This window comes from Glandiceps talaboti, chromosome 2 (genome assembly GCF_964340395.1).
Source record: "Glandiceps talaboti chromosome 2, keGlaTala1.1, whole genome shotgun sequence".
NCBI lineage: Eukaryota > Metazoa > Hemichordata > Enteropneusta > Spengelidae > Glandiceps > Glandiceps talaboti.
This window is the reverse complement of record NC_135550.1, coordinates 20771639-20784252: the sequence shown is the minus strand read 5'-3', so window position 1 is coordinate 20784252 and position 12614 is coordinate 20771639. Positions and strand designations below refer to the sequence as shown.

The 12614-nt window shown below is 34.6% G+C and overlaps 1 protein-coding gene across 1 annotated transcript in view; it reads left to right on the top strand.

The window, feature by feature from the left end:
• The window catches only part of LOC144449228 (TOG array regulator of axonemal microtubules protein 1-like), a 39575-nt gene extending 27403 nt beyond the window's left edge, over positions 1 to 12172 (top strand). Inside the window, exons 14-21 of the mRNA XM_078139741.1 lie at positions 1458 to 1606; positions 3196 to 3354; positions 3894 to 4020; positions 4474 to 4592; positions 5377 to 5578; positions 5891 to 6107; positions 6307 to 6393; positions 7599 to 12172. Coding sequence (XP_077995867.1) covers positions 1458 to 1606; positions 3196 to 3354; positions 3894 to 4020; positions 4474 to 4592; positions 5377 to 5578; positions 5891 to 6107; positions 6307 to 6393; positions 7599 to 7852 — 1314 coding nt within the window. The 3' untranslated portion in view covers positions 7853 to 12172. The remainder of the gene's footprint in view (positions 1 to 1457; positions 1607 to 3195; positions 3355 to 3893; positions 4021 to 4473; positions 4593 to 5376; positions 5579 to 5890; positions 6108 to 6306; positions 6394 to 7598) is intronic.
• Positions 12173 to 12614: the final 442 nt, after the last annotated feature.

Below are 12614 nucleotides of genomic sequence, written 5' to 3'. Positions count from 1 at the left end.
TTGGCTGACATTGTAATGTGTCGGAAGTGTGGTGAATTAACTGTGTTGTTGACATTGAACTACCCAGATGATTTATGTGTGTATAACCTACCAAGGTGCCACTGGTAAAGACCTTGAATCTCACCTTAGATCTTTTGTTGGGGTTCTGTTGATACATGTCAGTACTGATGGGAATGTGCAGTACTCCAAGCTAGTGACCACAACTCAAAGGATGCCAACCACCAGTTACTTCAATGTATTTTTTGACCTTTTGTTTTCATCATTGTCACCTATAGGCTGATATTTTCAGCCTAAACATGCTGGCTGAGTGACTTAAAAGATAATGAACGCTAAAAATATCTTTGAGAAAAGAACAATATTGAGTTGAGAGATATGATTTTCTTACTGGTGCTAATATTGCATTGGCCATGTTTACTACTGGTTTGTTAGGTCATGTACTTCGATTGTATCATTAATTTAGTTCATGAATATTAAATATGCAAATTAGTACGAATATTGATGAGTGCCCAGGGCAACTGTCAATCTTGGCTGAACCCTGCTTTTTTTATGAGTGAGTGAATGTTAAGAGCTACTCAGTAAAAAGTGTTTCTGTATGGTAGGCTTGCATGTTAAATTTCATGTGTATCCATGTATCATGACCATCTGTGTGGACAGGAACTGTGATGGAATTAATTATTTTTGTGGAAACAGCAGATGGTATTTTATTAGATTTCATTCAAATAATTTATGACCATTCATTTTTATTTACTTTCATTTTTCTGTATCCACAAATATTACTGCGTGACTGAATCTTTAAGGTCACTGAACTTGTGTGAAGTATGAATAATTTATATTTGTTGATCACAAAGCATAACAAATAGATGATGGTAGAAATTTAACATTGCATATAAGTTTAGCTTGGTAAATTTATTTTGTAAGGATTTCCAAAAATCTTCATTCTCGCCGATAACATTATCTTGTCTTGTTTAACTTTTCAATGTATGGAGATTTGAAATTAAATTCGAAACTTTTTTTTTATAACGTGGATGTTAAACTTCATTCTACAAATTCAAAGCCTGCCATGTCTTCATTATCACAAAAGAGGTCCGTTCTTTTGGTAGATTTCCAAATGTTAACTTAAAATGGCATGAATGGCATCTCCATATTGTAGAATCAATGACTTACAAAGAAAGTGCAATGTACCGTACATTCACCAGCGCTATTGATAGCACTCTTACAGGCCATACAAATTGTATTCTGTGTGGACAGTTAGTGGAAGTTATTGATAAGTGGAAGTAAACAACTAATGGTAAAGATATGCAATAGAAATAGAACCACCTGCGGTCTGGTCTAATATTAGTTCACTCTTGTCATGAAATTTGTTCAGTTGTACCCACTCACACACACAAGGTGGTCCCCCCCCCCTCCCACAAGGAAGTAATACAGATATTCTAAGTAAATCTAACTTTTGTGTACAGGACTTGGACCAACTATGCAAAGGATTATTACAAAAAGCAGGAGAAAGTAATGGCTTTATCAGGGAAGACGTAGACAAGTCATTAGTTGCCATGGTATCGTGTGTTACACCACAGAGAGCATTAGTGGCACTTATTGCAGGAGGAGGAGGGTGAGTATCTAGATATTTAGTTGTCAGTTAGTAAACAACCAAGATCTCTGGAGATGTTTCACTCTATTGTTAATGCCCCACCCTTCCACTTTTGTAATGTCTGACCTTTTTCTTCCTGACCTCTGTTAGCTTAGAAATACTTGAATGGGGAAACACTCAGAATGTGAATGTAAGTTGTAGAGAAATAGTGAGTGTATCTGTTATACCACACTCAGTATTTTGATTTTGATTTTACATGTATGCCTATGATGTAACATATTCTTCTTATAATCTTCAAGTTCAAATTCATGATTGATTTTCAGATGCAAACTAACAACTCCTGTGCAAGTAGATTGAATCAATTGAGAATTTGAATTAGTTATGTGTTTGACCCATGCACGTTGCAGTACTGCTCAAAATGATCATCGCTTGCTTCCTTTGTACCAAAAAAAATATTCGTACACCCCCCCCCCCCCCCCCCCCCCCCATATTTGTGGCATGAAGTTTGCAATGGGTTTAGTAGCATAATTGGTATAAAAACAACTAATTCTGACCTGCCTGCCCCATTGGTGACATGAAACCTATAGTTCTTCTTGTACTGGTAAAAATAAATTGCATTTTGGCATGCCCCTTTTGTGACTAAAGATCTAATTGAACCTTTAAAAGAGTTGTGTCCACTCAGGCAGACAGTTAAACAATACAAGTGCACATAAGTGACACTGTTACCATACCAGTAAACAAAATATGAAGTTAACAGTACAGGTAACCTTTGACCTGGCATTGTCTGCTTCTCTATAGTACGTACTGTAGGCTGGTGGTCAGCTCTGTTCTGGTCACAGTACTTAGTTCCAGTGCAGCTGTAATATCATAATGGTTTTTGATTGATGTACAATTTACTATTTTGTGGTAATTGGACTGTAATGTAGAATGGGGTAAAGGGGTAGTTGAACGTTTGTGAGATTCAGATATAGTGCTACTGTACTGGGAACTCCATTCAATCGATTCTATTTACTTACATAGTGACAATTACTTTTATTTCATAAACAAGGCAGTAAGCTATTTGTATGAATAAAACTGTCAAAAAGTACCTCCTGATTTCGATACCTGAATAATTTTTGCATCTCTCTCTCTCTCATGTTTGGAATTTTTATTTCTTTTTCTCATGTTTGATGTTAGTGTAGATGAGTGTGTGGGTGTCACATATGTAGATGTGTGAGTGTATGTAAATAGACTGACTTTGTTTGTCAACAAATTGTTTATTTGGAGGGTGCTGATAGGATATGTTCTCTAGGCAACCTGGTTTGCTGCAGCAAATAAAAACAATAGTCAGAAATAAGAACAAAAATTCTGAGAGCGAAAACAGTTGCAGTAATAACTACTTAACCTGAGTACTTTATCTTGAACGAACAATTCATTAATGACACATTCAAAGTGGTTACAAGAGTGGAAATATAATATTTGTGGAAAAGAGCTGATATAATACAGATGTATTGAGGGTAACATTTACACTGAGAGCTCAGTCAAATTGTCAGTAGTGATGTTTAAATTTAATATAAGTTTAAAAAATTGCGCATGTTGAAGATGAAATTTTCCATTGAATGTTCTTGCAGTCATCGCAATGTAGCAGTACGGAAAACATGTGCTCAGTTCTTGGTTGACATTGTATCCAAAATGGGACCAGGACGACTACTCAGTGGCATCAAAGATATCACAGATAAAATTGTACCTACTGCGGTTGCTTTTTGTCTTGATCCAAATCCAGAAACAAGGTAGGTGTCCGTTTAATATTGAAATTACGTAATTGATGAGAATTTAGTAATGGAAGTACATATCTCCAGTAATTTGTGGTTACTATGATTTACATAATTGATGAGAATTTAGTAATGGAAGTACAGATCTCCAGTAATTTGTGATTGCTATGATTTCCATATTATGTGAAGTGTAAGACTAGTTCAGTGTACACGTGTATTGAAATGTATTTGTAACAATTTTTTTTCTTCATATTTTTGTGAATTGTTCATTTTCTGTTCATTTTCATGGTTTTTGTTGGAATTGAAAAAAAAATATAAACTACCATTTAAATCCGTAGATGTTTAATAACAATTTATTGTAAACAAGTTAATGTGTTAAAAGCGTTTACGTAGATTCTATATTTGAGGAGAATATGTTTGTTCATTTTAGATGAGAGTAATGTTTACTTATAAAAATGTATTATCTTGTCTTGTTTTAGATTCTATATTTGACTGGAACATTTTTGTTTATATTCTGAGTTAACTTTTATTGATAAAATGTACTATTATCTATCCAGGTATTATGGCAGGAAGATCATGTATCAACTCATGAACCATGAAGACTTTGAAAAATTACTAACCAAATACGTATCACAAAAGGATCTGAGGCCACTCAAAGATATCATTGAGAGACTGAGACAAGATGTAAGTGATTTAAACATTGTCTGCATTAATGTGTCCAATATTGTAGTATTTATACTTTATAGGCACACATTTTATGTTCTTATAGCTAATACTGTAGTACTTGGGTTATTCAATGAGATGATCAATATATGTATTAGTAGGCATTGTAACATTATAGTTAATCTGATCATGCTAGGGAGTCTTGGCATAATCTGATCATGCTAGGGAGTCTTAGTATAAATGTGTTCCCCCTGAATCAAACTTACAATGAGCACACCTGTATGTTATGAAAGTTCCTGTTTTGATCTTGCTAGGGAGTCTGAACACATTCTGAACCAAGTTGAAAATGCTCTTACCTGTATTGTAAGGAAGTTCCTGTTCAAAGTAGATATTAAAGTGTGTGCTTCGTGATTATCCAGTTATTGATCAAAAATAACTTTGTGCATGTTACTTCCTTGTTCTCTCTGTGTTTAGGGTCTTGGTGAAATGCCATCAGATACACCCTCAGCTAGGGCTAGGCGAAGCAATGCAAGTAGTGGCTCAGGTTCAAGGTCAAATTCAGGGTCAAGAGAAAAAACGAAATCAGCCAGCAGGTGAGTGAGTTTACCATGTTACTCACAAACATGGAATACCAATCATTGATCAAATATTGTAACCTGAGTCTATTTCTATACAATGTCTATACTTTGCTATTATACCAAAACTGACTTATAATCATATTTGTATGTGTGGTTATCTGAAACATGAACACAGCTTATTATGTAGCCCCAAATGTAGTCAATTCTTGACTTTTCAGTTCTTTCAAAATCAAATGTACATGTCCAAACCTGTCATAATTCAGTTCAGTATACATATTGATACAACTACAACCATCTCCAGATTTTATTCAAATGACTCATAGCAGTGGGTTTATACAGCAAAAGTGGCATTCTGAGATAATTGATTTGATTTTGTTTTTCCCCAGAAGTGTTATGTACATTTTAAACTACGAGACAGAAATACTACATTTTGTATACTGGCTTTTCTATGAAAATATTTTGTATCAGGGAAATAGAAATACAGTGAACCTCTAGATTCTGTTTTCAGCAAAAAAAAAAGGGGGGGGGGGGAATGATAATCCTGGCACTAAAATATTCCACAGTTCATTAATAACTGGCAAAGTTGATAGTATAGACTTAACTGTAATATATTTCATAATGTTATGTTACAGTGGTTATGTTAAAATATGAATCACACTCAATGAAGAATACCACAGAGGTACAAAACTGGTTGGAAATTGTTTTGTATACACGTGCTGTAGATTTCACAACATAGAATTTACAGATTTACTATGGTAGTAGATTTAGTAAAATTAACCATACTTGTCTGTTTTGATAGTGATGTCAATGGACTGACCCCACCTGGGTCAACTAGGAAAGTTCGGAGGTCACCTCGGATGGACGAGGCAAGTATGGAACAAGTGAAAGAATTACGTGCAGCATTATCAGCCAGTGATTGGAGAGATAGACTTAGAGCTACACAAGATTTACAGGATTTATCAGATACAAATGTAGAACTTATAGCATCAAATATCGTCAAGGTAAGTTGTGTGCTTTTTGTCAAAGACCGTAAAGAAGTACTGTGGCTGTTTGTTGCACTCTTAGATCATGTATATATACAATATCCTTGCCTCTTGTATTTAATTTTCACCAAGTATACTGTTCAACTGGCTATGGCAACATTTCTAGAGTCTCTCCATGGTGATAGACAATGCATACATTATGGGAAATATTATAGCATTGTTTTAAGTTTGTATGTGTACAAATCTGTGTTATACTTGTCTTATCTAGCACTGATCATAGAGAAGATCGCAAGAGGGTAATGTAAATGTGTTCTTGTTTATTCTGCACAGATCTTTGACGACTTCACACCTCGCTTATCTGATTCCAATAGTAAAGTGAATTTAACAGCATTGAATACAATGCTACACCTTGTGCCAAGATTACGTGAATATTTGGGTGCCGTAATCAATACTGTGGTACCAGTCCTTGGAACCAATCTAGCGTCCAAAAACGCACAGATTCACCAAACTACGTCAGAGGTACTTGACTCACTTATGGAACACATGGGTAAGTAGTCCCAGTTAGCTTAAGTTGAAAAATTGTAGCAAGTCTGAAGTCATAGTGGAGTCATATCACAGACTTGGGCTGTCTACATCATGTAATATAGTGAATCAAGTGTAGAATTATGGCTAGAGACTCTCACTTCAATCTTGTGTCACGTCACACATCCTGTGTATTTATACTGATATTGTTGTTTTTCTTACAGAGAATTCCCTTTTACTCCAACCGTTCGCCAATCTGGCTCAGTTTGGTAATGCAAGGGTCAAGCCAGATATGATAGAAAAATTAGCTTGTAAGTATTTCATTTCATTGCTTCTGTAGATATGTTTCATTTTTTGAAGTCATTCAGCTTCAACAGAGGTAGATACATTACATTCCAGCTTCAACAGATATGCTTCTTTCCTGAAATCATTCAACTCCAGCAGATATGTTTCTTCTCTGAAATCAGTCGGCTATGGTGTGTCTATTGAGATTGTTTGAATAATTTATAGGAGTACAAAGAATGGAAATGGTGAAATTGGAATTGTCAAGTACATCTCACAACTCATTAATTCAAAAGTATAGTGAAAGAATAATTAATCACTGTAGCATATTTGATCAAGATGTAGATATTTTGTGTCAGTAAATATTAATTTTTTTATTAAGCTTTCAACACTGATGCTAAATAAAAAGCAATATTATTGTGTCTGTAAGGCCCCCCAAAAAAAGAATTGCTTCTTGTCAGGACATTTTGTCTAAAGTGGTGCGATGACACAAATTTTTTTTTTTAATTCTCAACAAACCTGTCACTCAATCTACTATTTTTTTATAGCAACTTACTACTTTTTTTTATTTAGTACTTTAGAGCAAGTGTGTATGTAGGGCAGATGTCATTTGCTTGTTCATGATTTGCTCTGCAGTTGTCTTCACCGAAGTAGGGAGGGTTGTTCTTGTGCCTCTCCCCCCCCCCCCCCCCCCCCCCAATCTGCAGACTGCATGGGCTGGACAAACACCCCCAAAAAAGACTGACACAAGAGCATTTAAGTGATGCGTGTGCTAACCAGAAACAATTCTTTTTTTTTTTTGTGGCCTAATGAATTAAATTATTTAGTATGCAAGGAAACCGAGGATGAAACAGAGGAACACGGTTTTCTTATATTACAGCCAAGCAAACCAATCAGTAATTTAAGACTCCACTAAAGAATACTATGCATAATCTAAAATGTATTTGGTAACAGAGATATTAAGCTGAAAGCATAGGTCTCACCTTAGTTGTCTTGACTGACCACTGGGGGCTCTGACTTACAGGCAGAAAGAACTTAAAGCCCCAGAGTCTGGGTAACTGAAACTACTTATCAAATATTGCAGAATATGTAATATGCATTTCATCTAAAGACTGAAATTTGTTGACCTTTGACCCAGCAAACTAAGCATTGTCTGTAGAGGGCAATGTTCACCTGATGCCTCAGTGTGTATGGGGCATCAAATTTATTCTTTTGTTAATTTATTTATTTGCAGATTTGAGTTCTAAAGTGTATAGTCGAAAGCAGCAATCAGTGACGCGGTATGTCTTACCTGTATTGTGGCATTTGTTGAGCAATACGACGGGTAGCGGTGCTGTGCCTGGCGGAACTGGCAATCTGCGGACTGCAACTGCAAACTTGGCTAACAGTCTGTATGCCATAATGGGACAATCTATGATAGATGTAGCACAATCCAATCTTACGCCTAGGAATTTGAAAACTCTTCAAGATATGTTAGAAAGTCCCTAGCCAGAAAAAGAAATACACTTTTCAATATAAAGAAGAAAAGCAACCTCCCAAAAAAGAAGGCTTTTTTAGTTACAGGTAGATATGTTAGACGTTTTACTTCTCAATTTTGCAGCTTGGGAAATGAACAATTATGTTGATGGTCAAATTTACTGGACTATGTAAAAGTGATATATTTTGTGTGCGTTTTTTTTGTCTTTTCTCTAAGAGACCTAGATATAAAAAAAAAAAAATATGTTTATTTTATCAATGTAGTATTAAATGGCTGTTCAGTTTTAGTGTTGAAAACTTTTTTGATAGTTATTTTTCCACTGTACAGAAAGGAAAAAGAAAACTGTCGACACTTCACCAAGTCCGGCCTTTCATAATGCCTCAATTTTCTGTAAAAATAAATGATATTCCAATTACATCCAGTGGTGTGATGTTATCCTACCACGGTTGATTAGTTTTGGAGTGTTCAAACCCTTCCCGTAGTTACAACCCATCAGGTTGTTGTCATCCGTGGAGGAAGTCCATCACGGAAAATAATGTATACTTCATTTAATATTGAAAATTGGATACTCTTTTTTTTAATGGTTAACACACTGTTGACAAAGATGTAAGATTGAGCAGCGATAGTGATAGCATGTATAGTAAATGATTTTATGTACAGGAGATGAACATATGTGTATCATAAAATGATTCTAATTCCAGGCCTTTATATTAACTATATTATGTACATTCTGGAGTTTTAAAAGGGGATGTCAACAGTATTGTGCTTTCAAAAAAAAGAAGAATTTTGATTTTTTTTTTTTTTTTTTAAATTTCATATAGCTATATAAATTGTTGGTATAATGTTAGTGATCATCATATGTAAAGATCAGGCAACAGTGCCCTATTGTATTGGCGAAATATTTAAAGCTACACCATGTAACATACCACAAGTCTGTTTGTTTGTTTTTTAATTATTGAGCATTTTGAAATTATTGTTTTGTCGTCATTCTTTGATTGATCATTTACTTGTAAAAAAAAAAAAAATGTAATAGTTTCGTTTAAAAACAAAAGATAAAGAGTTGATTTTGACATGGCAGTGATGCTTTCCCTTGCTGTCCCAATAGTTTATATTTTAGATTTTAACAAAGTCGGCTTAGAACTTTTAATGGCAGACCAATCAGGGTGAAAGAAGAGAAGAAGAATCCTTCAACCTTCCAAATACACACACAGTTTGTTTTAAGATTTATACCGGTTGTGATAATTGCTGGTTTTTGGTTTTACTTTTAAAACACAATATTTGATGATTTGTTGGTTTGATAATGATCCATCCATAAATATTTGCCATAAATATGAATCCATCCAAGTGATGCCATTTAGATTGCAAGCTATATGGCAGCAGTACTTAATCTCCGTCCAATTCTTATTAAGTCCAAGGATCTGGGGTCAGTGTTGTCCCCGAGTCTAGGTCAGTATCTCAGTCTCTCTAATTTTGACCTTGATTTGTAGCTTTAGAGTAAGTGTTGTTTTCAAGTTTCACAAGAATCTTTTCAAGTTGCATTATGGTTTTTGCAACGTTCCAATCCAAAAAAGTTGAGGATTTCCAGTCAGCATTTCCTTTTGAGCCAAAATACACATCGTAGAATGAAGGCGCACATGAAGTTATCTAAGCTTTTACACAGTAGGTGTTCAAGGTTGGGTTGCCATAGTGCGTCTGAGTGTAACTATCTCTAAACAGCTGTAACTGTAGGTTTTTTTACCAGTGTGCAAGGCAGGACTGAGACTTTGTCAATAGGACCTACCGGTACTAGTAACTGCTACCTGGTTTATTGAAAGTTTGCATCAGAACCATTGCAAACGGAGTATAAAAAGTTCATTTTGAGTTTTGGTAATAGTTTACATAGGTTTCAGCAAAGATGAATTCTCTCACTAGTAGCATGTGACATACCATCATACAGTGGCATGTCATTCTGAAGTAACTCATTTTATGCTAGTTTGTCAAATCACAACAATCCATGGTTTGTTTTGATATATTGCATATATTATGGAAACTCGTAAAGTGGCATAGTTTGTATGAAAGGTTCAATTTTCAATTTAAGTCGGTATACAAAACACAAGTACATGAACACGGTACACCCTTACCAAACTAATTTAAAATGTAAATTTATTTTAAAACAAAACTGACTTGACACAATTTGATAGATATGCACAAAACGGGCTTGGAAACTTAAGTATGTGATGTTTCAAATTCATGGCTACCCAAAATAATGTCATGATACCATTTTCATATTGTATATGCATTCTTGACGAGAGTTGTACCAGTTACTGCTGGACATAATTCACCATGATTTAGTAAATTGAAAATTCTTACGATAGGAAACATGAAATCAAAATAACCACCAAAGACCGTGAAGTCACAGACTGTGTCTCCTTTTATGATGTTACATGTAAAAAATGTTATGGACTGATTGTTTTGTGCATGCAAGCTTTAATTTTCAAATCAGTCACATTTTGTTTTCTACATAAACCACGATATCATACATGAATGTTGTGAAAAAGAGAGAACTTCATTGAACTGTGATATGTCAGCTGCTACTGTGAACAATAACTGAACTGAAAGCACATCCATGTAAAATCCTCATCTACAAAAATCAGCATTTGGTTTCTGGTACGGAATGTTTCACTTTATACAAAACAAAAAACTGGGATCCTGTTGTCCATCTATGGATCTTTCCTTTGTCCATTTCAATTAGTTTTCATGCTAATTATTTGTGAAATCATGTCATTTGGGGTCCTGTATTTTGAAATTTACAAATTTTTTGTCACTTTTTCCGCTGCATTTGTATTTTGCGATGTTGTCTCCATATCTTATATTCTATATTTATAACTTGTGTTTGTACATTGTATGCATATTACTTATATGACGCTGCATAATTTCTATAATAATTTCTAAAATATAACTTTTCTTCAAAAAATACTTATTTGTTTATAGGTTGTGAACTTTACAAATATTTCTCAGAAGACTTTTAAGCAAAGGCACTGTTATCTCATGAAAGACGTAGAAATTTCAATGTGTATTTATAAGGAATATATTTTGATTTCATCCCCATGAGAACTAAAAAACTACATCCACCCCATTTTTCTCAGTATCTTGTATATCCTAGCTTTTATAAAGGCACACTCTGTAAGCTAACTAACCAAAACAAGACATTTCAATACTGTTTCATTTGGCAACAGGTCACACGTCATTCAGCAGGTCACAGATTATTTGGCAGGCAAAACTTAAGGCTGCCTGCAGTGAAAATATCATTTCCTTTATGAATAGCTTGCTTAATTGAAATGTGCCTTAAATTTTGGTAATCTGAAGATTCAGCATAATGTTCTGGTAAATAAATTAACATGTGGCCAGGCTATAAAAGAATGCAGCTGTGTATCTGTGCAGTACCATTAGGGACATTATTAACACCTTAGCAAGTCACCTTGCTTTGTATTATAGTATAGAGTTATAAGTTATGTATTTTGGATTGCAAAAAAACATTCTATTGTAAGAATTGCCATTTTTGGTTTCTCAATCGCAGAATATATCATAAATTTGCCGTGCTTACCTTGGGTTGGGATATTGATGAACTTTCTAAAGTTCATTATTATTGAAGTAGTGTCTCTCGCGTATTTACATGATTTGAATGGAACAATCTCTTCCTTCATGATAAATGCAGCTGTGTTGGTATTTGCTAACGTGATGACTATTTGCATTGATGTAAAAGATGCCGTTAATTTATTAATATTTTCTCAATTGTATGCTACCAATGTACTAGTAACTAATACATGGGATATACACGGAAATAGCTTAAATAGTTTTGGGGGTTTTTTTACTTGTCAGTTTTTCAACCTTTATTGCATGGCAATGAAATACCCAGATAAACTTGAATCCAGCCTGTTTTTTTTGCACAACATTTTCCCAGAATTCCAAGCATGTATGTTTATTCTGTGATGTGAAACATGTGGACATAAAAACATATTATAACCTTGTTTTATTTGGCTGTTGTGAATATACCATCTTTTCCAATCAAATCTTGCATTTTTTTGTGAGAAGAAGACATTTTTTTTGTAAATACTTTGGTGTGAATATTTTTGAATTAATCCATGAGAGCCGTGAAAATGGCTGTTTGGATGTCAATTTTGTAGTAGGCTTCTTCCGAATTGGGGTTCATCTTGACAGTGATTGAGACACAAAAAAATACGTCCATTGTAATTATTTTTAGAGCAAGTTTTTGTTCTGCTCACTCAGTGTGTATGTAAAGTGATCACAACATGGATTTGTCTGCTGTAAAGTATGAGCTGATCATTAAAAAAGTAACAGAAAAAGTATGTGTCTGTGTCTGTGTATTTTGTTATATCATCAACATGATAGACTATCGGATATGTCTTGTAATTCAGCCCCCCAATAATGTAAACCACAGGCCTCTTCAGGGCACTGTCCGAAACGTACCCGCTAAGTACAAATATGTATTCTGACTTGCAAGAATATCCAGCCCTTATCTAGCTTCTTTGTGAAGTGTATTTGTAGTGCAACACATCATATCTCACAGACTACCACAGTGACAGACTACCACAATGGCCACACTGGGCAGTCACATTTAGAGATTGTTGGCATTTTTGATATTGACATCTAAATGCATGGAAAATCATTTCATGAGTTTCCTAGCATTAAATCACTGAAAACAAAATCTGCTACTTTTTCAGCTAACCAAGAATGCGATTGGCTATTTTTTTAATGAAAAAACTGGGAAGGGGG